Source organism: Neodiprion fabricii, chromosome 2 (assembly GCF_021155785.1).
Source record: "Neodiprion fabricii isolate iyNeoFabr1 chromosome 2, iyNeoFabr1.1, whole genome shotgun sequence".
NCBI lineage: Eukaryota > Metazoa > Arthropoda > Insecta > Hymenoptera > Diprionidae > Neodiprion > Neodiprion fabricii.
Window position 1 is genome coordinate 40,697,046 of NC_060240.1, and position 27,038 is coordinate 40,724,083.

At 42.8% G+C, this 27,038-nt stretch overlaps 1 protein-coding gene across 2 annotated transcripts in view; it reads left to right on the plus strand.

Annotated features, from left to right (window-relative positions):
- Positions 1-27,038, plus strand: part of LOC124175337 (cubilin-like) — an 83,500-nt gene that overhangs the window by 26,625 nt on the left and 29,837 nt on the right. Inside the window, exons 1-2 of one of the 2 annotated variants that reach the window (XM_046555462.1) lie at positions 7,691-8,131; positions 13,916-14,080. In XM_046555462.1, the coding sequence (XP_046411418.1) occupies positions 13,993-14,080 (88 nt within the window). In that variant the 5' untranslated portion in view covers positions 7,691-8,131; positions 13,916-13,992. Of the gene's footprint in view, positions 1-7,690; positions 8,132-13,915; positions 14,081-27,038 lie in introns of those variants that run through there. The other variant, XM_046555463.1, reaches the window with a different exon arrangement.

The following is a 27,038-nucleotide window of genomic DNA, read 5'->3' on the forward strand; positions in this document are numbered from 1 at the left end:
AGTGAACGCCTTTGGAGTCGGAGGGATGAAGACTGTTACCTTGAGCTTGGAACGTACGGAGCTTGGGTGGTCCGAAACTATAGAGGAGGGCTGTCTACGAAGGTTTCACAGGGTGGCCACACACCTGAAATACCTGGAAAACCTGGAATTGTCAGGGAATTTTTTATTTTGTCATGGAAAACACTGAAAATATCAGCTTTCCATCATGGGAATTAGAAAGGTTTTTTTTCATGTAACAAGTTTACTTTTCATCGCTAAGAAAAGAAATTGGCTTAAATTGATATTTTTATAAATCATACTTTTATTCAATTCGAATCGAATTGGAACCGAATATAGAGTTAACAAGCTGAACGATTGATGTTTTAGTAACCTACTAGAAGTGGGAAAATGTCAGGGAAGACTAGGTTTCAGATTCCAGAAAACCCGGAAATGTCATGGAATTTTTTTCCCAAGACTTTGTGGCCACCCTGTCTCAGTGTATTTTCGACAATCGAAACGCGACATTTCTATTCTATTCCCGTCTAATTTTTCATCGCATCGCGACCTCCGAGGCAGAATAACAAGAAATTGATGTGACGAAGGGTGGAATCTTTTCGGAGAAAAGAATTCCCGAGACGATTGAACAATCGACTGTTTTTCACTGTATCAGTAGGACGAGGAATATGCTTTTACCAATTCGCGAAAACGAAAGCAGAGAGCATGAATCGCGAGTGGAATCGATACCCGAAGCAAATGCTCGTCTTCACGGTACATAGCATGTGGCGAATTGTCTACTTTCTTTACGTTTTGATAATAATTTGATTGGAGGGTACGTTAAGTGTACCGGTTATTGACACGCTTCGACCCAATTATTGGAACCTTTTATTTGCGAAGATTACAAATTGACGGCAGAAATTGTGAATTTTTCAACGACTAAAACCAATCGCTGGAGAGTTAGACACTGCAAATTTAGTTTTCACTAATTTTAGTACCAAGGAACAAAGAAATACAACTAAAAAAGGTGAATAATTGAGACAGGATCGACAACTGGGGCACTTATCTTAATCATGATCCACCGATATGTTCTCGCACACGTTCACGAGGGTGTTAATTAACTAGTGCAGGATTCATCGGTTCGAGAATCAGTCGAAAGTAACGAGACAAATATTTGACTCGTTAAATGGCGGGAAAAGTTGGTAGGGGAATATCGTAACGAAGGTATACATCTGTGTAAAGTAGAGATGTGTGTATTACGATTACACGCGAGGCAGGCAAGCGGGCAGGTATCAGACTACGGAGCTGAGTGGTAAATTGGCTCGGTCGATTCAGCGTGCGCCAAGAAACTGGCAAGTTTTAGTCCCTCCAGACACGGTAGGGCGCCATTTTCTACCCCGGTGGGAATACAAGGTTTGCGGGGTGAAGTTGCGGACCAATTATACTCTAATCTGAAGGTAGAGTCGGCCGGGGGCCGGAGGCCGAACCCCGGGGACCGAATTAGGCCTCTTCTCCACACATGTAGCTCGAGAGGGTAGGTGGTCCGTGATAATTACAAGAACTCGAATAAATCGAGCAGAAATTTCCGCTGCTCAAGGTAGCGATGAACAAGCGGCAGTCGAGGGAGTTACGAAGCACCGGAGAAAGCTCGGGTGAAGTCATTTCATGTACAAACGTTCCGCCTGTACTCGACAAATTTTTTTCGCGTCAACTACGCGGCAACTTTGAACTAGTCAATATTACCCCGGAAATTGCTGTGCATCTGGAATTATCTGATTAACAAATAATTCCCTTGTTAAATGAAACCGGGTCTGCACCTAACAAACTTTGGTTTTCCCCCTTCACGCGGAACAGTTCACCGGCACCGAGACGGTCTCGGTTTGAAATTATTCCAGGCACTTGACTCGTCCTCGGGAATGATTACAGGTTTTTTGAAAGAAATAACGACGGCCCTTGAGACCCGTTGTAGGTGTATGTATATATATTATACGTGCACCTATCAAAGCAACGAACGGAAGTTCGCTCCTCTGGAAAAGTTGAAGTTCACCCAACGCCGTCAGCGATGCGATCCGACGTAAATACCGTGACCTGTTCGCTGCAGCGGTGAATGTCGCTAATAAAACCGAACGGGGTTCCGGCTCCGGCTTATCACGGAGCGGGGCTAATGAGTCGGCCATTTTGGAGAGTCAATCACCAGTCGTAAATCGGCTTCAAAGATTTACCGGCAAAGAACCGCCCCGTCGTTTCACGGTAACGTAAACATTTACCTCGCACGCCGGGAGGTTGAACAGGGAGAGAAAATATATCGATACCTATTTCGGAATCGGAGATAAAGAAGCGAGAGAATTAGCGATGACAGTCCACCAATCGTACCTTACACGGAGAATTAGCCCAGGATGGAGCTTTGCTTGGGTTAAAGTGTGCCTAAGGGGTCCGGGTCACGAGCTCACCGTTGGAGTTGGTTGAAGTAGGTAGATCAATCCCGATTAATCAGGAAGTAAACATGCGAGAGGGGGATGGGGTCGGGTTCGAGTTCGAGTTTGAGCGGCCCCAAGACTCGGCAAGAGATCACCGGGGCCAAGATTCTCCATCCCGCTTGGTTTCTGATCCCCCAGGTAACGATTCCCTGCCCCTTTGACCGCACAATCAATAATCCGGAAGTGTATCGGACTTGGAGCTTATATGAGGGGGGAAGCTCCTGCAAAAAGCCCCCATCACTCGACGTCGAGAGCGCGAAACGAATGGGTGGAATCGAGTAGGGAGTGTGGCATACTTAATTCGAGCTGGTGCAGTAACTGGAGGCTTTTTGCCTTCGACCTGCGCCGATGTTGGCCAAAATTTGCACGAACGTTAGGGACGGAGGGTCGATAGGGAGACTGATGGACGATTAGTTTACGAGTTGGTAATTGGATGATTCTCGGTATGACAAGAAGTCTGCGGAAACCTGCGTTTGGATTCCCTCCAGCGGTGGTCGAAGAGGACAGTTCAAAGTATCGTGAAAGAAATCTATACACGGAGTCACAATTCTTTTTTTTTCCTTTCTTTCACTCTGCAACTGAACACAGATACAACTACGTATACGGTTGAATCGAAAAGGTATCAAAACGCGAAAGTTAAGAAACAGAGTGTTTAGAATCAATGAAAGGATTAAACGGTGATAATTTTTATGAGAAAACTATGTACCCTTGGTACGGTGAAAAGAAATTGGAAACCACGAATTTTGAAGTATTAAATCATTCGGTAATCTATAATCCGACAGTGAGACGGGTTAGATTATCGATCACTTTTTTTATGGGACATTGTTTCGACCAAATTAATGGACTGCGCACCTGGTACATGATCCTTAACGCTCTTTCGTGAAGGAGTGCAAACGGATAGTAGAACCAACACGCACACGGCATCCGCGGCAAACGAACAGGGTCAGCCACTGCAGGAGAGTAATGACACATTGATTAGATTTACGATGCCTGGCTAGTCGAACGAGAGCAAATTAATTTGTGTACGGCATGGCAGGCTATGTATAGACTCATTTGGCTCGATGTACCTCCTGCACGCCGACCAGCAACTCCCTGTACGTGCATAGTAGAACCTTCCGTTCTCGACTTTCAGTACCGAGCTTTTACCTCCCGTCGGTGAACAGCCAGTACTAGGCTGAAAATAATCGATGCACCGAGTCCATAAAAATACTCGAACACGATCCGATTGAATCGGTGAAAGTTAATCGACTAATCGATTATTTCGTAGTCTTTTAAAACGGTGAATTCCAGTACGTAGTCTTAATAGCGGAAAAGTTTTTTGATAATTTATAAGTTCATTCAAAACATTTTTCAATTTCGTGTTAAAATATTCATTTACCTTTCACCTATTACGTCAAATAGGTACTCAGTAAGTACTCGATTATTTTTGGTCATTCCTAACAGCTACAGTTCTGGCTTCGTGTTTTCTGAATCAAAGTGTACTCCGAGGGATCGAAGATGATTCTCACACGATCGATACAATTTTAGAAAATTTCAGGCACCTTCTCGCTCTTCTTCTTCAATCCACTCACTCTTTTTTAGGTTTCGAAAAACACGACGATTTTCGGAGGAATCGTTCCTTTGATTATTAACGAGTTGGCGTGTCCGTGTAACGGGTCTTATAAATATTCATTCCTTTTTCCCGGGGGCGGCTGTGAAGGGGGTATGAAAATGCGGGAAATGAAAAGTGCGGGTCGGCACGTTCGCCCCGTCTATAAACCTTGACGCCCACGTGCAGCCAGCAGGCGGGAAAAAATTGCCGCTTCCTGTATTCCCCGGTCTGTCGCGGACTCGTCCCCTACCGTACAAATCATAACCCTAGGTACGTAGATTCCGTAGCTTCGCCGTGCCCCGTATGCCTCTGGTAACGTCCCCTTTTCCTGCGATATCTCGAATAACGAATACCTGCACTTCGTTTGACGTCTTATGCGAATCGTTTTCGTTTCTTTTCCTTTCCGCGAAGAGGTCAAGGATGCTTTCAGAGATCGCTGCCGGTTTTCCCTAGAAATCCTTTCAGCGGGTCAGCTTTTCTTTATTTGAATATTTAAGGATACGTCGGGTGTACGGAGAATGCGGACGAAACAACTTCCAAACGAAAGATTTCTCGGGTAGAGACTGGAACAGTGTAGCTGAGGTCAACTGAGTTCAATTTGTTCAAAATGATACCTTAATATTGAGAAATTCAAGAAAAACAACGGATTTAGACGGAAATATTTCAGTTATCAATAATTTTTTAGACATCGATACCATTCTGCCATTTTTTTTTTTCACGAAGAAACTGTACCTCAAATACAGTTTCGATAAATTGTAGGTCAGATCGTTTGTAAATAAATTTTCTAAAAATTGTCCAAACTTTAAATATTATTTACTTTTTCAATCTACAGAAGAAATAACTTATAGAAAATAAATATAGGTTTTAAATGATAAACTTGTGCTTTATTGCAGCATACATTGAGCTTGCATTAAATGAATAAGATGGGCTGTTATTCATTGAAATTTAATAAGCTACACAAATTTGGGATTAAAAAAAAGTGCTCGATAACGTAACCCGTGTCACATTATTAATTACTCAAATATTTCAATTGAAATTTGCGGTTGTCAATTTTCATCCGCATCACACCAACGGATATATCTATCGGGATTATTTTCTGACAAAAACAACTTATCAGAACTTATTCTTCACTCAGTTACTGCTTCCGAAGGGGTGTCGAAATTTTTCCCCTTTCAAACTTTTCCAACCGGACTGTACACCTGGTACATCCTTAACCCTGATGATATCTTTCATTCCCGTTGAAGTCGGACGATCGGTTGATGCAAATTCTCTACAAGTCTGCCTTTGACTTGCGTTTTGGTGAGTCCCTCGAGTTTCCGCTGCTCCCTCTTTTTCATCCGTCGTTTCGGTATCTCCGGTGAAATACGAATAGCGGTACGTATAGGTATACATACCATGATACACATGGCATGCACGTATCAAAGTACGCTCAAAAGGCTCGTCGGCGTTTCTGAATCCTTGCCAAATTCTTGTAGGTATACAGGATACGCGAACATCCGTATACCTACACCTAAATATCACGTACATGCATTATACCTACCTTACACTTACATCGGTCGGCTGGTGACTACACGCTTCGTTGATTAGCGATAAAGTTCCGATCCAATGTGAAAGTCGCGGCTGGCGGGCACGGGCATGTCCGTTTGCCAGAGATGGTGAATATTTCAACCTCCAGGGATCCGATCCCGCAGGCGGAGATGAACAGATCTACCGGTTTCGCGAAGTGCATGCATGCTCGGCGAAATCAGACGTGTGTCCGAGGAGAAAAGCTGGTAAATAAGAAAACAGCCCTGAATACTTTACACGAGTCACGTACGAACGCCATCAAATCTTGACCACAACGAGATCCCAACAACAGATATCCATGTACATAGGTATGTGACGCAGGTTGTACGTGCACACGTGTACACGTGTGTACACCTATGTATACTCGTCCTATGGAACTCTGGTCATAGAGATGGACGATTCGCGATGCCCGCGCCCACGCTCGACGTCGTTTACTAATTGACAGCGCATCGATCTCTTCCCTCGACTATAATCCCCCTTTGCGGGGGAGAATATAGATTTGCATGAATGTGTGTAACACTCTCTGTGTGCATCAGTCGTATGACTGTCAAGGGTTAAGGGGTGATCTCGCATTTACTGTCGGTGAATTGACGGAAGCTTTTTTTGGGGTTCACGCACAGGTTCATTGACTAAAAATACTTTTTTTTTTTTTTGTTCAAAGTGTATACAGAAATCTGTCATATATACCGGCCTATCTTTCTGACGGTTTAATCGAGAGTTTATTTTTACCGCGGTTTGTTTTATTAATTTTTTTACAAGCTTAAAAGCTCTCCAGGGCAGGACAGAATCAAGGATTAACGACCCTGTTTGACTTCGTGATAGATATTACTCACTGCGAGTTTTGTGTAGAGGGTAAAGAGAGGAACAAAAAGGCGCGAGATTAGAGGAATGCAAAAATAGACGTATGAGATATGAATAAAGAAGTCGGCAACTAGTTATGAAATATGGCAGGTTTAGCGAGGCATAAAAAATCGGAGACAGCTCGTAGCAACGAGGGTTACAAAGGAAAAGCAACAACAAAGAGACGTCGAGGCTCCAGTCAGCCGCCGGAATCCAAAAGCTTGGAGGGAAAAAAGCCTCGACGACTACGACCCGACGAGTTGCGGAAGGAATCGTACATAAGACGAAGCGTATAATACGGCTTACGGACTGCCTGGAATGGTGGAAGGATTCGGTCCCGATGTAAGAATCGGGCTCCGCGTATGGGTGAACACACAACACACGCATACGCAATGCATTATATCGTGGTTGAGGCTTGCGAGCGGTCGGAAAAAAGCACCTTCCGCCTATAGGCAAACGTCCGGTCGTCGAATAACGGTCGAGTTTACGAATCCGTCAAAGAAACGGAAGCCTTCCTCACCCTTCGCGCCTCACCCTTTTAATATAAAAAGTTTCCATCCCCATCGATTCCTCGTCGAACATCCAGTAATTGTGAACAAAGTACCGGCCAACTTTCGGCCCCTCTTCATCCCCTCGAGCCTTTCCTACATTGGTTGTTAAATTTCTTTTACCGACTCCAACTCCCCCCCCCCCCCGCCCCCTCCTTATCCTTTCCTTTCTTCGACTTTCAGGAGGGTTGGTGGGGGGCGTCTCCTCGACCACATCGGCTATACACAGTTTGCAGTCAATTTTCAATTAAACCGTCCGAAATGCTGTAGAAAAAAGCTCGGCAGCGAAATTTCGCTTGAAAAAGCTCGTCCGTGACTTCTTGCGCCACGGTTGATACATGCAGCCCGGTACTAGGTCCGTGGCTCTAGGAGCTTGCACGGATCCCGATCCGCGAACGGAGACAACGATGAGGTATAAAAGATCATTGCCGGTAGTGGCTGCGGGCAATGTAAAACTTTCGAATGTGAAAACGCTACGTGAGACGTCCAGATGATTCCGCCGGCCGCATAAAACAGCCCCTCGCCGCGATCCTCGCCACCCGTAGTATAAGGAGCTTACACTGTGCTCGCTGCTGGGAATAGAAGGGGATGCACGGAGCTTGCGCGGACTCGACCCGCCGCCACGCGCGCCTACCTGCCTCCGAGCTTCCGAGCTTTCGGGCTTTCGGGCTTTCGAGCTTTCGGCGTCGCTGCTTACTGTCGCACGTACCCCCGCTGGCCAAGGACCGTCGACGGGCCGCTCTCGCTCATCGTCAGCTCGACGACTTGCCGGTCGTCCCTCCCCTCTGCGAGTGCTTTCAGTGCTCTCTCTCTCTCTCTCTCCTCGCTGTCTCTCTCCCCCCCTCGCCCCCAACCCTCTCGCCCATCCACCTCATCCCTCGACCCCTCTGTCTATCGTTATCACTCTTTCTCTCTCTCTCTCTCTCTCTCTCTCTCGCTCTATCGCTCCGTCAGTGTATCTCGTCCCGTACGCAGGGGACTAACGTCGACGTTCCGTTTCACTCCCCCGCATACGTAGAGAAGTATAACCAATATACGCGTATATCTGCGCTGTGATAACCCGGGGATATTATTGCCCCGTTGTCCCCAGTGAAGGATTGTGCCTCGGGAAGAGTGTGCGCCTCGCGGTGAACCAGGTGATGATCGTTTGCCTGTAGATAAATATACGGAAAAAGTTGAATTCATTTTTATTATTATGCTGTATATACGCTTAATGTTCCTTGATTTTTTCCTCTTCAATATTTCTATTTCTACGTAGTTTTTACAATTATCTCTAACTGTGTTTCAGTGTTTTCTCTTTGTTGAACAATTACCTTGTACGTGATTCATTCCGGAACACGCCATGTCCCGTTCGTGATATTTTCTGTGCAATTCGTCATTCGTCGATTAATGTAATATATTTATACGTCATAGGCAGGTTGTGCGTGTGCTTGTGTGGATATCGTTACGTATGTAGACGGTTTTTTTTCTTCTATCTCTCATAAAACCCGGTAACGGTTCTGGGTATAGCGTTTTATGACAACTCTAACATTCGTCGAAGGAAATTTTTCGTGCATGTGGCTACGTTTGCCGTGTATTTGTGGTAAACCGTTTATTTCACTGTCCCTACGTTCGCGAGGTGTATATACGTCTGTGTACGTGCGTGCGTGTGTGTGTGTGTGTGTGTGTGTTTGGCGGGCGACGGAACGACAATCTTCATTAGCACAATGAAATTGAAATTCCGTGTACGTTTCACCGGGTTTTCGATGCGACGTATTCTCCCCATTTCGTATTTCTTCCATTGTCTATTTCACTTTGTCTTGATTCGGATGCTTTCCTCGCTTCATTTTTTATTTTTTTTCCCCCGCTTCTTTAATCATACGTATGAGGCATTCCACGCCAACTCAACCAACGTCCGACCCTTACCATTTTTGATTTTGTTAAACAATTTTGATGCTATTGTCCCAACTTCAAAACGGTACCTCGAAGTTTTTCACATCTTCTGTAATTAATTTGTTTTAGTTACGATGTTTACGAACTAACATGTTTTTGGCTGTTGTTTAGAGCTCTGAAAAAATTATCGAAAATTTTGTATCAGACGTAAAAATTTTTAAACCTTGACCGAGAGTGGACTGGTAGAAATTTAGATCTCTGATACAAAAATTTAACAAATTTTTCAAGATTCTTAAACAATCGCCAAAGACATGTTAGTATCAAATATCATAAGTGAAAAAAATTTAGTTCACAAAATGTGAGAAACTTCGGAATACTGTTTTGGAGTTGGGAATATCCTATTCAAATTTTTGAGCAAAATCAAAAATGGCGTGGAATGCCCCATATATGTATATTTACACGTGGTAAGTGCATACATACACAATTTTTTACACTCTCTTTTGTTTCATATTTTATTATAATTTCCTGTTGTTTTTTTGTGTCATCAAGTGTCAGTAGTTAGGAATAATATTGTATTGTGGTTTGTACGTGTCGAAAAATATGTTAATGCATTACTAACGATGGCGTCAACTATACGAATAGGTATAAAAAAAACTGTTCATATAGATGTATATTCTTCGTCTGTTACCATTTTATATCGTGATCGCAGTTGTTCCATAATAATTTTGAATTCCCTTTGTAAAACGAACTTGAGTTGAGAGAAAAAATTCTGTACAGGTATAATATGTAAAAGTTGAATCCCATTATCTTTGCAGTCTCTGATCCTTACTTTAATAACGAAAGCCTAAATTATGCTGAGACAAATTTTCCGGTGGGGGGAGAGTTTTAAACAAATATTCTTCATACACATTTACATGTAACAATTTACCGTAGACTAAACATGGCATCCAAACCGAAACGATTCAATTTAAATCGTCTTGTACGAGTAAAAGTACAAAATTACGTAGAACGAAACTTTCGATTCGTATACGTTATATTGAAGCATTCCGTTAGCCGAAGAAATGGTTATACTATTTTTGTTCCTTGTTATATTTCTCATCCTTCTTACGCTAGCAGATTCCGTTTCAAAGCCGCAAATCCCGGCTACGGGTTGAATACATAAATTTAAATTAGAAGTTCAGACAAGTAGAGAAACGTATAATAATATTATACATGCGTACGTATACACGTGTAATCTATACGTGTTTCGGTAGGAGGGTATGTCCTTACGCTTTTTGGCGGTTCAAGTGCAAAAAATCATCCCTACAGGCCGCGGTTCGTGACTGGAGTAATAAACAGCCCCTAAATTGAAAAGGACCTTGCAAAAGACGAGCCCCAGTGAATATAAACATGTACAGGGTTCCCCCTTGCCGGCACTATCTGCAATTTAGCTGTCATCATCGTATTTTTTTCTTCTTCCTCCGGCTCTGTCCCTGCAGAGACACAATACTTGGGGAAAAGTTTTATTCCCTAACTGGAAAGAAACGACGGGCCTCCCTGTCGGCTTCATCCTAGCTGCCTGCTTGTACGCTCTCTCTGTATTCCACTCTCGAACTTTTACTTGAAATTTATTTTTCCACAGCGCAACCCGAATAACCAACCCTCTAGCATACGTATAATACATCCCGTTCCTCCCCCCCCCCCGTTTCGCGTACCGCAGAGCGTAAGTTAGAAACGTTTACGAGCCGGGCTCACAATCAGTTCGAGAGCTACAAGCGTGCACCAGGCATGGCTGAAAAAAGTCGAGTGTGGAATCGAAGTGAAGAGAAGGAACGTAATAAAATTGAAGAGAATGAGGAAGGAAACGGAAAGGGGAAAAACGTACAAACGCGTCTAGGTATATCATATCGCGAATTCCTTTGTCGAATACACGAACAATTTCCGTTTCCGATACTCGCGATAACTGTTCTTTACTTTTCACGATTTTTCGTATTGTTTTTTTTTTTTGTAATTATGCATGCGAAATGACGAATCTAGGGGGCGGATCTGCAGCTCTATCGAATTAGGGGATGTCGACCGAAGCGGGTACGCAGAGTACGTGCTTCGTTTCAACGATTCCATGGTTTAAATTTCCACGCGGCTGTTTCGGACGGAGCTGAAATAAAGGCAACAGTATCACGAGGAAAGAATAGCAATGTAATTTCGAGCCACCTTATTTCATTTGCTACAGAGAGAGAGAGAGAGAGAGAGAGAGAGTCTTTCGTTGCCCGTTCCGCGGGGATGGTTACGGCGAATCGAAAGGAACCCCGTCCCAACCCCCCATACGAAAAATCCACCACTCTCTCTGTATTTTACACGGTCACGGAGGATAAAGTCAAGAATTTTTCCGCCCGTTATCTTGTTCGTGAAAGCTTTTTCATTACGAGTTTCGACCCTCTGGCTTACACCTTGGTTTTAATTACACGGCGGAGTGTCGGCCTCTCCCTAAAAAATGTATCGAATCAATTATTTTGCTAGTTCGCAATTTCAACGCGTTGTATAATCGTAGCTAAATTTCTCGGCCAACAGAGTTTTGCAAAAAAAATAAAAAAAAAGAAACACTTTGATACTTTTGAGCATCGGTTTATCAACGATTGTAAATTTTGAATACGTATTGTACAAGGAGAAGGGAATGTTAGGAATTGTAAGTAAAAAACATGCGCTGAAACTTTGACTTTTGCTCGAGTAAATTGGTTAATTAATCGTTTCCTGCGACCTGTAATTGCCATGCATAAGTAATATCGGACGCGATATAATAATTCATCTCAATTCCTATCGCGCGCTAACTACATTCTTGACTGATTTAATTGATGCCGGGTTTTATTATATAAATCAGAAGGACTTGCGGCACGCGACAGCCTATCGTATTAAATCGTGAGGTTAATTGCCGCAGCCGCGTATCCATCCCCATTCCCATTCCCACAACCCACCCTACCTATATGTATAATAATAATAATGATAATATACTCTTCTCTCGAATTTTTCCCGTCGTCTGGCGAGCTAAAAATTTCAGGATTTGACTAAAATTATCAACAATACAGATACATACAATTCCCCTTGCAAAATATGAAAACAATTCTCGTCTAATCTGCACTCGTTGAAGCAAAAAAACAAACGACTTTGCTAACCTTCCGACCTTTGCGACTAGTCAGTGGACAAAAAAATGTAGACAAGAAAACAAAAATGATAATAGAAAAGAAGGGGCAAAAAAATTAAGGTGAAAAAGTTTCCCGTTAAATTCTCCGGTAACTTTTTGCATTCTGTACTAATGGGGATGCCAATTAATGGCGAAGGTTTCTCTCGGAGCGGGAACGCGACTAAATGGCGCCAGCCGGGGCAAGAAGCTGCTCTATAGAAACGTCTAACGTCGCGACGTATAGAAAATAGAGTTAAATCGTAAATCGATAAAATTATTCCCGGAGATGTTACCGAGTACCATCGCAGTGCAGAAATTTTGCGAAAGTTTAAAGAAAATCACGCCGGAAACTTGCTGCGTGCTTAATTCGCGCGTGTATAGGTATACCATGAAAACCGGTGAGAAAATTCCTCGAATTTGAGAGATATTTTTTTTAATATAGAACTTGCGAGAATCCTTACGTACGTCGGTATGCGCGAGAAGAAGTTGTAAGAAATTTCTCCGGACGCACAATATGAAACGTTTCTAAAATGGAATTGCTCCTCCGAGAGAGCTGGATCCGTTTGGATCAGAATTTCAATAACTCGTCCTCTTTTTTTCGTTCAATTTACTTTTAAAGTTGACAACCACACCGCGCAGAGTGACTGTACATCGCGAGGTGACAATAAATATTTCACATTGCGAAGAGTGGTAGTCGAAGTGCTGGAGGCAGAAGTAGAAGCAGAAGTATAGCAACGGTTCATCGCCGATACGTAGAGGAGTTGCATCGGGGGTATCGGGGAGTTTCAACCCCGTTACCAGCATGAATCAATATCGACCCGGTTGTTCTGAATTCTCAAAGTGTTTGCCAGCGTCTACTCAATTGCGCCGGAACTCACTTTGGTCCCTCCACTTGTCGTCACTTGGCTTCTACGCCTCGGTTCCCGCAAAAGTACTTTTACCGCAATTTGATCCGGATAAATTCAACGCGGTCTCCCAACAATTACCCAACGGAACACGAATACGCGGAGCGCGAATCACCCTGCAGGTATCAAAAGCCTCTTTGCAGGGCGGAATCATCGATATTGACACGGTATCTGGGAGTGCTTTAGTCATTCGTGAGGTTCAATAGAGTAAAAGCTTGCAGCCTTTGCGCGCTTTCATTCATTCGTTCATTCGTTACACAGGTCAGCAGCCAAAAAATTGCACAGGTTTTTTTAATACTTTTTCTTACAGATCACACGTCAGGTTTTTTTTCTTGAACTCGTGGGTGTAGTTTCATTTAGAGTGAAAATCCCTTTTAACTCGAAATCTGGTATCCTTTTCTTGATTCTGAAAATCTTATGCATCAGTGATTTCTTACTTCCATTTAATCTGTATTAGAGTGAGACTCGAGAATAAATACTAACGGAGAAACAGAAATTGGAACGCCGAAGCGTGTTCGGAGAAGTGTAAAAGAGTAGAAGAAAAGGTTTAACAGGCAAAGAGAACGAACACGGAATGTTAAGTACATTTCACGAAGAATTCTTTCGTTTAATTTTTGTACCAAGTATTGTTTAGTTCATTGTAAAAAATGGTGAATTTTTCATTATTGTTATGCTTTTTTTTGTTATCCAAACACCTTGTATTTTGCAAGAATACTGTAACGTAACGGAGGTACATGGAAGTAATTTTTGGATTCAGCGCGCTCGAAATCAAAATATTTACCAAAAACATCCCACGCGGCTGAAATGAAATATTTTTTCGCAGATTTGTTTTATCAACGTGGAGCGAGATGCGGTGTGAGGACGTAACTGAAATTTTCAACCCTTTAGGTGTTTTTAACAGTTTCTATAACCATGGATCAAGTTAGATGTGTACCGTAACGTAACGCCGCTAGGTCGGACGATACTGAATGAGGGGTTTCTCGGTGCAGGTGGTCGCCGCAAATGAGGCCTGACGAGGAAGATTGACGATCGGGAACGAAGGAGGGTTCAGAGACGGGACACCCCGATGGCTGCTGCCGTCGTTGGCGGTTGGGGGCTTCTTGCGCTGGCCATACTCACCCTGGCCACCCCGAGTCCTGCAGCCATTCGAAAAAGTAAGTTAACTTTCCGTCTACTCGTCGCGTTCGTACCTCTAGGGATTCGAAAAGCGCCAAATCACCTCGCATCAATTCGAGTTACACAAACTACAACACCGACCGAGTCGAACGATACGAACGATCAGTATAAGTGAATTATTTGCGATAAGCTTGAAGATTGGAAGTAGATTCAAAGGACTTTATTCAAGTCTCGGCATCATCTTCCACGTCTTGTACCAACGCGAGTTAAACTCGAGTTCCAAGAGAGTAGCGACGGCTAGACGGTATACCTATACATAGATCGTACTTTGTACCAAAAGTGCCCTGCTGCAGGATTGTTCGATAATAGTTAGGATAGAGACAAAGGATTTGTTTCGGAGAGTTTGTTGCCCGGCGTTGTTAAGCTTGACGACCATGGTTGACGAAGTTTCGATCGATTGCTTTCAGCTGCGTTAGCTGCGGGAAACAGCTCTATGAAATATTGTGTTACACTTGTTACTCTCCGCGTATACGTATATATACGTGTACGTATGTACGTGCATACATGGGTCTGTGTGTATGCTCGTACTGTGTTCACACAGGCGTGACGGCAGCCGGAGAAATGTGTGCCTTCCGCCTCAAGCCGGCTCTCCAGAAATTATAGTTCGGAGGGTTCCGGTACACATTTCCGAAGTGCGTATACACGCGAGTGATTTACCCCTCGTCATCGACATCTATTATACACCCTGCACCATGCACCGTATATCCACCGTTGTGTCTGTCTGTTTGCCCCACTGTTCGTATAATAGATACGAGGACAAATATATTACGCACGAGCCATTTGACGTGCCGCAGGTTATTTTTTACGCCCCTTGGGGGAAGAGTGGAAATTACTCAAACATTATGACATGTTCTGCACGATCGATTATACGTATGCGGGTGAGGAGAAACGTATTACTTTTATGGCAATAATGACATTATAGTAGTAATAATAATAATAATAATAATAACAACAACAACAACAACAACCACAACAATAATAATAGCATTGCTTCGAGTCTCGTAAGAGATCGCGGCAATTTTTTCACAGTATTATAGAATCGTATTTTTTTACCATTACTCTAGAAATTTGAAGGGAAAAACAGAAGAAGATTCTCTACAATTCTCCCGATGTCGTAATATTCACGAACAAGCAAATTCGAAAGTAATTTGACGTGGAATAAATTTATCCGTCTTGCGACGGTGGTGAAGACGATTGAAATGAAGAGAGGGTAAATTGGGGTAAATTAATGAAGTAGAGAAACGTTACGGAAATCGGAGGAAATTTGATAAATCAAGCCGGCATGGCGAATATATAGCTGCAGGATCAGGACGAGTCGAGCGAAACGAATATAATTATGCGTCCGACTGATTGTAGCAGCGGTGAGTGCGAATAGCTTTACCGTTTCGATCTCCAACTCGGTTCTTCCCGGTTGTTCCCCAGCTGCTGCTCAATTGGCACTCAAGATCAGACTTCCCTTTCGGGAATGAGTCTTGATCGCTAAGAAATTCGCGAGCGTTTCATCCCCCCATCGAAATTATCCTGTTTCACCCCACCAGATCAGCGATTCTCGGGGGAGGAAAAGTGCGCCCTAGGACGGGGACTGGTTTCGGGAACGACGGTTAGACGAGGGGCTTTTCGGCGTCAAGTGTCTAGGCAGGCTCTCCCGTTTCAGTCCTGGATCAAGGGGAGGTGGGAGAAAGCCGAGACGAGTCGAGGTCGCGGTTAGAGGGTTTACGGAGTACCGGAGCTAGGGATGCGGGGTGGAAGATGATGGCCTCGAATTTAGCCCTCATGCGCGAGCTAGAGCCACTCGCTGCAAGCTCGCCGGCCCGGGTTTTATTCACAAGCAGCTTACGTCATACTTCCGGCTGTACAGTTCTTCGAGAGTAGGTCGGTACACAAGGTCGGTTCTGGACACAGACTGGCATACCGACGTTTACCGACATTTAGCCAAGACACGAACCTTTTTCTGGTACCTTTTACGGTGGGGAATATCCTCACTCTGGCTGGCTTGAATTCTACAAAAAGGTTTGCGTCTTGGCTAAGTGTCGGTAAATGTCCGTATCGGAATCTGTATCCAGAACCGGGCTTGTATACCTGCTTTCGGGTACGTCGTTCTTTGAAAGTTCGGAAAAGTTTTTTGTTATTTAGCTACATATCTCCCTACCGCATTTTTGGTCCGATTGGTGCTTGGCAATAAGGTGCGTCGGTAAGCCCAGAAGCTAGAATTTATGCAGATTGTTGAGAAAAAAATTTCTGAAAGGGTAGCTCCTGTCGTTTTTCTTGCCTGTATAATTCGTTATCTAGGCTGGGTGGAAGGAGTCGGCAAAATCCCTACGTCTTTCGGTTCAGTTAGCGAAGTCGAGTGAGGCGCGTACTGCTTTGTCAGCTGCTAAAAACGTGACGTTCTCACACTGCCTTAAGGGACGGAATCCGGTGACGGCTGCCGCTCGTCGCACACGAACGTTTTACACACCGCGAAAACCGCGCGTCTATTCCAGGATGGAAAAGAGACGAGGAGGATGAGGATCGGGAGGAGGAGGAGGAGGAGAAACGGCGGACGGTTGGAGCTTGGCTGTCCTCCCTTTGCCTCCCATCGCCTCCTTTCGCCTCCCTGCAGCCATCGCGGGCACTCGAGCTCTCCCGGATTTGTATTCAGATTTCTCTGCACCCCGAAATCAGACCGGCAGCTCAACCTATACGGAGGAAGTCCTCGCAAGCTCGTTGAAAGGCGAGCCACGCGCGTTCGCGAGGAGACGTGCGGAGGAGGCGCCGTCCACTGAATGGCGACAAAGCCGAGAAAGAGCCGAAGGACCGTGACCTCAATGGCTGGGCTTAAATAGGGCTTTTACGGTGGAAAGTATTTCTCTTTACGGTTTAGCCCTTTCGAGGTAAAGGAGAGAAAAGATAGAGAGAGAGAGAGAGAGAGGGAGAGAGTTGAAACGCCTGAAATTCTGCTCTTCTTTTCCCCCTTTTTCAGACATTCTTTTTTGTTTCTTCACAATTTTTACCTGAGGAAATATGCCGAGCGGAAAAATGTAGGAGAAACAAAGAATGTATACCCAGAATTCGTTTCAACCTGCAGTCCTTTTGTCTCGGGAAAAATTCGCATGTATCGGTGCTGAACGAAATTTTCCGACTAATACCTTCCATTTGTAAAACCGTCACTCAAAGTAAGTACTTGCCCTTCACGGTCGTATTTAGTCTCGCTGAAGCCTCGTGGATACTCCGAGTTTGTCGGTAATTCTGAGTGTCTCGCCGATTTACTGCGAGCAAAAATTCGCCTTCCTAATTTCTTCTTTTTTTTTCTTCAAACCATCAGGTATCGGACGCTGGCCATATCCCAAAGCTTCCCCAATTTCCTTCTCAACAAAAGCTATAAATAAATCTAAATCTTGACTGGCAACAATTCGTCGACAGGCAAAAGTCGTAGGCGAATAAATCGCGGGGAAATCCATGACGTGCAAATGGTCGATCCACACAACGAGGGATTTGGTTTTGAGGCAGCGAGGGGCGGAAGGGGAACTCGCGAATGGCGACAAAAGTAAAGGCTAACCAGGGCTGGGATTAACCGGGTATTAAGACGTTCTTAAACGGACTATTTAAGCTCCCGATTAGCACAACACCGGCCAATTTATACCGGGCAAGGATTACAACTTTGTAGGTAATTGCGTTATCCCTGTTCCACGGTTCGCTATCACGTAGGCACATACATACGTTTAACGCGCGCCTACAGCGACGTTACACACCGTGGCTTACGTGTGCGAAGGAATGCAGTTTACCTTACTTCGGGAAATGTGATAGGATTTAGGATCGGCGAGTAGTTACTCTACCACCGCTTGTAGCCGCTGTCTCATACAGCTCTCTCTCACTCTCTCTCCCCCATTCTCTCTGCACAGACTTGGAACGTTCATTGATTCGAGGATGCACGGGACATTAGGGTGGTCCTTAATTAGAGTATTGATGAATTTTTGACGCCCTCCCACCCCCAGATCAACTGCAAATAATTTAAAAACACATGCCTAATTTTTTCAGATTTTTGTCTCAACCCTAAAATAGTCCGCATTTCGACCGAAGTTTCTTATGGAAATAACACGGGAAAAACTGTTTCAGTATATATATTATTGTAAAAGCAATAATTTTCCAAAAAGTCTGTAGGTTCGACGTTTTAGTGGGCATTAGTGCTACTATCTGGAAAAAAAAGATGAGTCCGAATTTTTACTCCTTTCCGACCCGTCTCGCGTGTAAACTTCTACCAAAGATTGGCAAAAGTTTTCACCCGATTTTTTTCCTCCGTTTTCATAATTGAAATTTTAGCTTCTAACACACAACCTTCGCGTCTGCAGCAGGGTTGTTAGGCGCAGACTCTTCACACGGTTGTTAGAGAACTTTTCGAACTCCTATACCACTTACAGTTGAAAAGTGGAGCGAGCTGCCTGAACACGCTTGAGATATTTATAACCCGGCTTATACGGCGGATATTGTACACGATTTTTGGCCGGTTGGGCTGATTTAATCCACGCCGTTATACTTGTGCCAACTTTCTCATATGTATTATATATACCTGGATTTGTTATCATCGAGTCGACAGGAAATCCGGATTTTTATACTGCAGTTTTCAACAGGATTCCAGCGAATTACAAGCGGCGCTCGGAGTTAAAAAATTCAGCTAGATTTCTCGCGTCCAACATAATCGCTCAAGGACTTTGAGGTTTGTAACTATAACCAGGAAATCTAGGATCTATATAACTATTCTTGTAACTATTGCGAAAATTTGATGTTGGTACAACAATAAATGATGTTGGTGCCTTAATCAATTGAGAAATTACAGTAATTTTGCGTTTAAATTAACAGAAAATATTGCAGTGACAATTAGAATCTTAAAGGTATAAAATATTTACTTGTACCTAGTATCTAACATGAGACGATTGCAATGCTGCACATTCCCGTAGGAAATTATGAAATTAACTTCGTCCATTTCCACGGTGCTGGAATTCAATTTTGGTATTCTGACGGTAATTTGCCATTTCTTTCCATCCAATTCTACGATTTTTCTAGTAATCAGGTATTGCACGGAAGGATGTTCGGCTACAGTGATCTATAAGAGTTGGAAATGATACGTTCACATTATGTCATTAAACTGGTATAAGCCAATGCGTGGACTTTATTCTTAATAGCAAATTATGCCGACAGGTTTTTCTGTGGATAAATGATGATTGATAGAGAATTCTATCGACCGATAATTTGACCCTGTAGCCGGATATTGAACCACAAGGATATCGTACATTCCAGCAGTTAACGCCCTTCGACTCAGCAAAGCCACCCGTTAAGACACCGGTGTGGGAAATATCTCTGCTATCCACCGACTAAAACTCGGCGATGTCAAGTTGCCTGTGTAGTATTTTACGAATTTTAGACAAATCGAATTCTTATATCTTGGAAAGGTTTAAAGATTGCGAACGATAAATGAAAGAATGATAATAATGTTTTCTAGAAAATTAAAACTCCATTTGAATGGCTCACGGTTAGATCGCCGTAACTAGATTTGTGTAACTGTGTTTAAAATATCAATGCATCTTGCTTCTGGCAAAATCGGGCAGGAACTCTAATTACAAATATTTCTGATGTTGTTTTAACGAAATTTTGTAAGATTCTGGAAGCCCCGAGAAACTGTAAATTTTTAATTTTCTACTGAATTTTTTTTTCGAATTAATCTAGTTCAAAAAAATAATCGTACATCACTCGATTGACTCGGAAAAAATTAACCCCATCATCGATTATTTCATGTTTTTTTTTTTTAAACGGTGCGGTTGAAGCAAAATTTCGTAAATTTCAATACGTAGTCTTAAGAGCGGAAAAGTTTTTTGATCATTTATAGTTTCATTCAAAGTATTTTTATCTTTCGCTTATTATATCTAACAGGTACTCCGTAAGTATGACAATAATAATAATTGATACTTTAATGACATAAATTTATGGGAGTAAAAAACAAAAACCGACTGTGAGATAAAGTAATCGAGTCGGTCGATTAATCGATTTGGTCATTTCTGGTACACGATGCAAAGGAAATCATGTAATCTAATCGAATATCGTTAATTCGTATGGATGTTACCCGATCGAAATGGACTCGTCAAATCCGTGGTCTATTCCACAGATAATTCGCGACGCGTGTTCTCGGATGAAATCTTTTCAACGTTGCAGGTAATGCGAGCAAGCAGTGAAGACTGTAGGAAAATCCGCCTCAACTCTCGCCGCGCCTCTTATACTGTCGGGACGTAAATTAGATTCCAAGAGATTAAATTAGGTTTCCTCCACTGAGGTTCGCCCGGCTTTGGTGCGTACCGACCAAAAGTTCCGAAACTGTGGCGAAATCGAGTTTCCACCAATCGTAACGCGAGCTCATCTTATCCACGAATCCCTGACTATATACGGGCCAAGTTTGAACTTTCAGAGTCCTCGGGTTGCGATAAAATAACAGAAATAGTGCAACTCGGTTTCCTATAATCCCGATTCCTGGCGCATCTGCATCTCGGCTTGCCCCAGTTCCGGTCTTGTCTTTCGATTCTTGATGTCCGACGGAAAGTTTTACCCCCCTTCCTTTATCCTCCCATTTTAAAGTCGAGCTTCCGGATTTGGACGAGCTCAATGATGTACAGAAAGTACAGCCCAGTGGAAAAATTAGGCAAATGAAGAAACGACGAAGTCCATATTCGGAAAGTGAAACTCTTCTAAATACAAAAAAAAAAAAAAAATATCAAGAAACTTAGATTCGATTTGAAATGTAATTTTTTATTCTTAAAAATACTGTCCCGGTTGTTTATCCCGAAGAGAAGAGATCCATTTTCTAAGAGAGATTCGAAAAAGTGAAATATATACATTGTATAGTGTAAAAACCCAGTTTGGCATAAATGTTTCATCGTGCACAACTAGGGATAAATTGGGAAAAGAAAAACTGTTAACCTCGTTTTACGGTAAAGAAAATTAATCAATGAGAGGAGGTTTCTACATTTTCCGAACAGCTGAATACACTTGTCCTTATGATCCCTGAAAAAATTGCTCCGATCTATCCGATACTCCATTGTACGGAAATCTCGGCTGACTGGGCGTGATCGTCGGACGAAATAAGCGATTCTGCAACTCGACGCGAATGCGGAATAACCGTCGGCTTCCTTCTATCAACCGTCGGCACTCAGCACCATGTAATACGTATGCAATATACCTGCGTTACATGGCGATGATTACACCGCAGCGAAGCTGAAAATCCAGGCTAAAATATCGGCGCACGCGAAGCAAACTTGCGCCTTCATATCCGCCTGAACGAGAACCAAGCGTCGTTTTAAATTGATCGATTCGACGGCGATGTTATCCTTCTTGTATACATATATACATATAAGTGTACCTGTCACGGAAATACTGCACTACGATTCGCGTGCCCTGATTTAAAAAAGTGCTCGGTTTGATTTCCCGCAAAATTATTATACCGTAAAAGAAAAAAGAAGACAAAGAGGGAAGCATCCGAAGCTATCAGCCTCAGTTTACAAAATTATTTCACTATACGATATTCAGAGGACACACACTAGAAATATGGGACAACACTGGCTTGCTTCCAGATATACGCCGGCTTTTGAGGGTCGAGGAACTTGGCTGATTATGTGTGTGAATATACATGTATATATATATATATGTATATTTATATGTATAAAATGTATATGTATATACGGCATCGCGGACACAGTGGAAAGTTTTACGGTTCAGGACTTCTCTATGCAAATATAACCGGTATGCATGGATATAACGAAACTGTTGAGCTTCGGCGAGATTAAATTCAAATTTTAGCGCGGGCCCAGGATTATCCTGGGAGTCTTATCGCCGGTGGGACAGGCCTAAAGTTTCGTCGGTTACAGGCCGACGATGAGACGACGACAAGGTTGGCGCTTTCTTTCTCTTTTTCTTCCTCTTCTTCTTCTTTTTCTTATTCTTCTTCTTCTTCTTCATCTCCCCGGCGTTATTACACCGCGGAAACGTGCAACCCCGTTGGGGACAACCGGATGCTCCTCGGCCCCAGCTCGAGAAGCACATCCAATGTAATATATATCACAGCGGGTAGTTCGGGCCCGCGAACTACTGTGCGAACCGAGTTAAACTTGCCTCACCCGCGGGGCGAGATGATGAATAAATATTAGACGTGGAACGTAATTGAAAATTATATTACCGAGATAAGAGCTGCTGCGCTCTTCTCCTCCAGAAACCCCGATTTTAACGATATTGCAAACTGTGACCTCGAGTTATATGACCATCGTGAATATACGGGAGGGATGCGCAACTACCTCGGTTTCTCCAGTGATGCATCGAACGGTTAAGAAAGTTGGATAATTAATTTACAAGCTTGTTATACGAAGGTTTTACTCAAAATGTAAAAACGAAAACTAGCGAAATTACGTACAACGGGCTTACAGATATCGATTTATTATTCCAAAGTGGCAGAGAATCGATAAGTTTATTCGATCGATTTCACTCTCCGTACAATCATTTCGTTCGGATGATTATTCTTCATTTAAATCGCATTTTGAAAGTTGAAAAAAACAAAAAAAAATCCACTAGCTTCGTGAATTTCTGAGAATGATAATTTTTAAACGAAAAGAGACAAACTTACAATCTACCAGACTTTGAGGCACCTGAAATAGATTTGAAATGAAAAATCGTTATCCAAGCTTTCGATCGATAATTTCGGTATTGATTTTCCCGCATTTTCAGGAAAATCACTCTACCTATGGATCTGTACAATAAACTTCGAACTCAGCGACCTCCTCGAAGATTCGCCGGGCGGCGTATCGCAATTCGTAGAAACTACCCCGAGTTTCGCATTATAACAGTAATATTCGACCCACGGCGAGAACGCCGGGTTCCGATAACACTGTTAAACGTCAACCGGCCGGCATTCGAATCACGTTAGCCAGTAAGGCAAAGCCACCTTACACCCGCATTTAACGCTATCGTGCGCATACGTGCATCGCTTCGTGACCGATATTATATAAGGTATGTCGCACGTAGGTAAGTTCGCGTGCAGTGCCCCAGACTTGCCGATACCGGTAATCAGGATAGACACATCCATGCGATAAGCGTTTAACCGCGTTTAGTATTCACTGAAAAGGAAGCGGTGATACGAATTTTTTCGATAAAAATCACCGGTAGATTCGCATAAACGAGAATCATGTTTTTGAATCAATGACACCGGTAAACGCAAATTTTCAGTCTGGGTTCTACATGTCAAATTTTCATTAAGTAAAAATAGTTTTATCAGGTAAAGTTTGCTTTTGTATAGACTGGAACGATATTACGGATTTTAAGAAAAATCATCTATCTTCTCAAACGTTTATTGTGGATAACAATTAAACTTCAGTATCGCCTTTAAATCACTTTTATTAAAGAATAATAATTAATAATAAAATAAAAATGTGAAAGAATTGATAAACAAAGTTCAAAAATGAGTATTTTTCGTAATTTTTCTATGTTCGTATCAACTTTCTCGTATAAAAGCTCGAGCGTAATCCCCCATCACACTCTCCTTATACCGCCTCTGACAACGTCGTTCAAAGTCAATCGCATCTTGGTGCAAACGTTTTCCTTCTTCTTCTGATCAGGCATCCATATTACCTATAAACCAAAAACTTCAATTCTCATTGATCAACTCAGGAAAAACAAATGCAAACTTTACAAGTAACGAATGAAAATTTTGCTTATGATTCAGCGTATAGTACCAAAATTTATTTATTTAAATACAAACTCAAAACCAAAAAACAAATATTCTTTTCCCACACACAAGAAACGGTCATGAAAAAAGTGACTGAGAAGTTTCGCCACGATACCATTGAGCCAGTTTTTGCAAAAATTTTTCCAAAGAGAGTCGAACAAAATCCATTCGATTCAATTCCAGGGCCCCACGTATGCAGGAGGGCAGAATCCAGGGTGAAAGAATGTTCCCGTTTGTTCTCCCCCCTTCACCGTCCTTCGTCCAGGTCAAAATGACAGGGACACTATGCAGGGAGGGGGGGGGGGAGCGAATGGGGATGATGGGGAGTGAGGATCGCGATAAGCCGTGGGAAAAGGGGAGGGGGGAAGACGATGAAGCGGCGAAGAATGCCCAGACGCAAATGAAATTTGTCTGGTACGTGCCCCGAGGCACGTGACTCGATAACTTCGGCACGCCATTCACGTTCCTCGTCCATCAATATGAAAATTTGACTGCATATTAAGACGAGCTCGTTGGGGGAGAGAGAATGGCTCCATTGATTTTCGAAACGATCGATATAATCTCGACCCAGGTACCCTCCCGCCCGCCCTCGTCTCGAATCCCTTTTAGCCGACGGTTATCCCTGGTGGGCCATTCGTCCTGGACGGAACCGAGGAAACGACGCTACACCGAAGAGCCGTTGAAAGTATACACACCTGATCTCTTCACGGCTACTCATCTCATCCGCCTGTAGGGGCGATTCAATTACACCTATCGCCGAGCATTCGCGAATGGTGTCGTCGTTTGAGGTGACAAGAGCTTTCAAGCTGCATCGAGACCGTCTCCAAGCGACAAACTTTGCGATGCTCGAACCTCATCGGCTGACAAAGACGGTCGGAAATCAGTCGGTTATAATTGAGGCTGGACCGGGCTAACGCTATAAATTGCTCGTGTCCCATCTGGAGTTGAATGTTCTGGATCCTTAGTCGTCCCTTAATTTCCTGCTGTGGATCGGCACGTGCGACGGAGGCCGGGGTCTTTCGTTTCGCCATAATTCACCTCGGGCAAAATTCCCAGTAACCGTTTACTGTAAGCCTGCATTGGGGGAAATTTTTAGCTCCGGTTACCGCTCGGTCCTTAACTATTTTCATTTTTTACCAGAATCGGAAAATATACTTCTGGGTAGAATGTGAAAATTATTTTTACAGCTGTTACCGGAAAGTCTAGTATCTCTTACTATTCTTTCCCATTACGATCACTGTTAATGTATTTGCTTGTAACTGTTGGAAAAATTTAATACTTGTGCAAAGATAAATTGATTTTAAGGCCTCGTTTAACTAAAAAAGTACAGTTAACCGAACAAACTGGGTTTGCGTGTACCTCGTTTTTCGTAATCCCAACAATGTTCAAACAGTTTTTTTTAACGATACCAGTCTTACTGAATTTTTCTAGTTACTCTAACAAATGAAATTTTTCTCAGTGTACGCGTTGGAATATCGGGGGTTTTTTGGAACGATTCTTCGCCCTGAATGCAGTTGTAGCTTTTCGTATAGCTGAGGACAGTAAAATTGAAAGTCAGTCCGGATCGCGTGTCGGAAAGCTTCCAAGTTTTCCACGAACGATCTCCAGTTTATACCTCAATGATATTTGTCGCAATAATTTTATCACATACATACATATAATGAACAAAATTCACAGAAACGAATCGACCCTTACAGACCAGAAAAAAAGACGTGGCGTCTGGATTTTTCCTGGGGTTACATTCGGATGGGACCCTTGGCGCGAAGTGAAAGAAACACATCGTCTAGTTTCAGGGAAAGGAAGGAAAAAAGTAAATAAAAGAAAAATAAAACAAAATAAGTAAAAAGAAAAAAAAAAAAAAGAAAAAAACAGATACACACAGCGCGAAAAAAAGCAATATATTTCCAACTGGCCTGGGACTTGGTCGTCGCGCAAATCTTTCGCGATGTTTTGACAGTACCTACCTTATCTTCACCTATACCTGCCTTCTTCTCCTTCTTCGTGCCGCGCGCAGCTTTCACCATCTCCTCAGGGATCTCCGAGCCCTGTTTTTCCTCTTTCTTCCCCCTTTATTTTCACCACGCCGTGATAATAATTCCGAGATTCCTTCGTCTCTGCGTTCTCGGGAAAGAATCGAATCGAAAATTTACCCAACGTCGAGGCTGCCGATTATATAATTCCTTTGCCTTTGTTTCACAATTTTTTCTTTGTTTTACGATTATTATTTTTCTGTTAAACACATGTTTGCAAATTTTTTTTAAATCCGATTATATTCGAATTTATATCACGAGTCGAAGAATCTTTATCATGCGGATGATTTTGTCGTTCGTAAAGGAAAACGCTGTTCTTATGAAGCATAATCTTGTTAATTGGCTTTTATTCGATAAGGGATTCTCAGACTGGCCGTGCGTGAATTTGAAAAGATTTTATTCCCCGCTCTAAGGGTGAGTCGGATAAACGATAGTCTCGATCCGTTCGACTCCATGTTCCCACTTTTCCAGTTTCCGGTTTCCCGGCCGCTCCTCCTCCTGTACAACGATTTGTATTTAGATACCAGCGATTAAACTCAAAGTAGCTTTACATACCGGACGTATTTTAGCAGTCGGCCTTTTTGTCGAGTTTAGCCGAGCAGTCTCGATCCCTTGTCGTCCGTCCGCATTGTGTCCTAGTTTGGGGATATTTTTTTGAAAACCCCATCTCGGGAATTGAGAACTCTGCACGCGAACGGAACATCGTTGAGTTTAAACAATTTTACTCTGTATCGAGTAACGAAATATTCGGCGATTACTTGGGGGAGGGGGGATTTATAGCTTGGACGGTCTAAAATCATAGCTGTTTTCAGGAGTATTTTTTTTTTTTTTTTTAATTAAGAAAATGAAAACACTTCTATCTGTTACAAGTTGGACGGTGATGTCGGGAGATGCGCCACCGCAAAAGCCCTCGAGTTTGGAGACTTTCGCTACGTATATGCGCCATACCGCCATTTTGTTATTAATTTCAATGAAAAAATTCTTAGAATTTCTAAAAAAAAAATGTGTTTTCGTCAATTTGTAGGGATTTCATTGCTAACTGAAACGAGACATTTTTCATTAGAATCGGCGGAACTTGACGGATTTTTCGATGTGAGAATAGTAAAATAATGTGATTTCTTTGACGTTATTAACAATAAAGTTTAGTCACAGATTAGATTGAGTGTTTCAAAA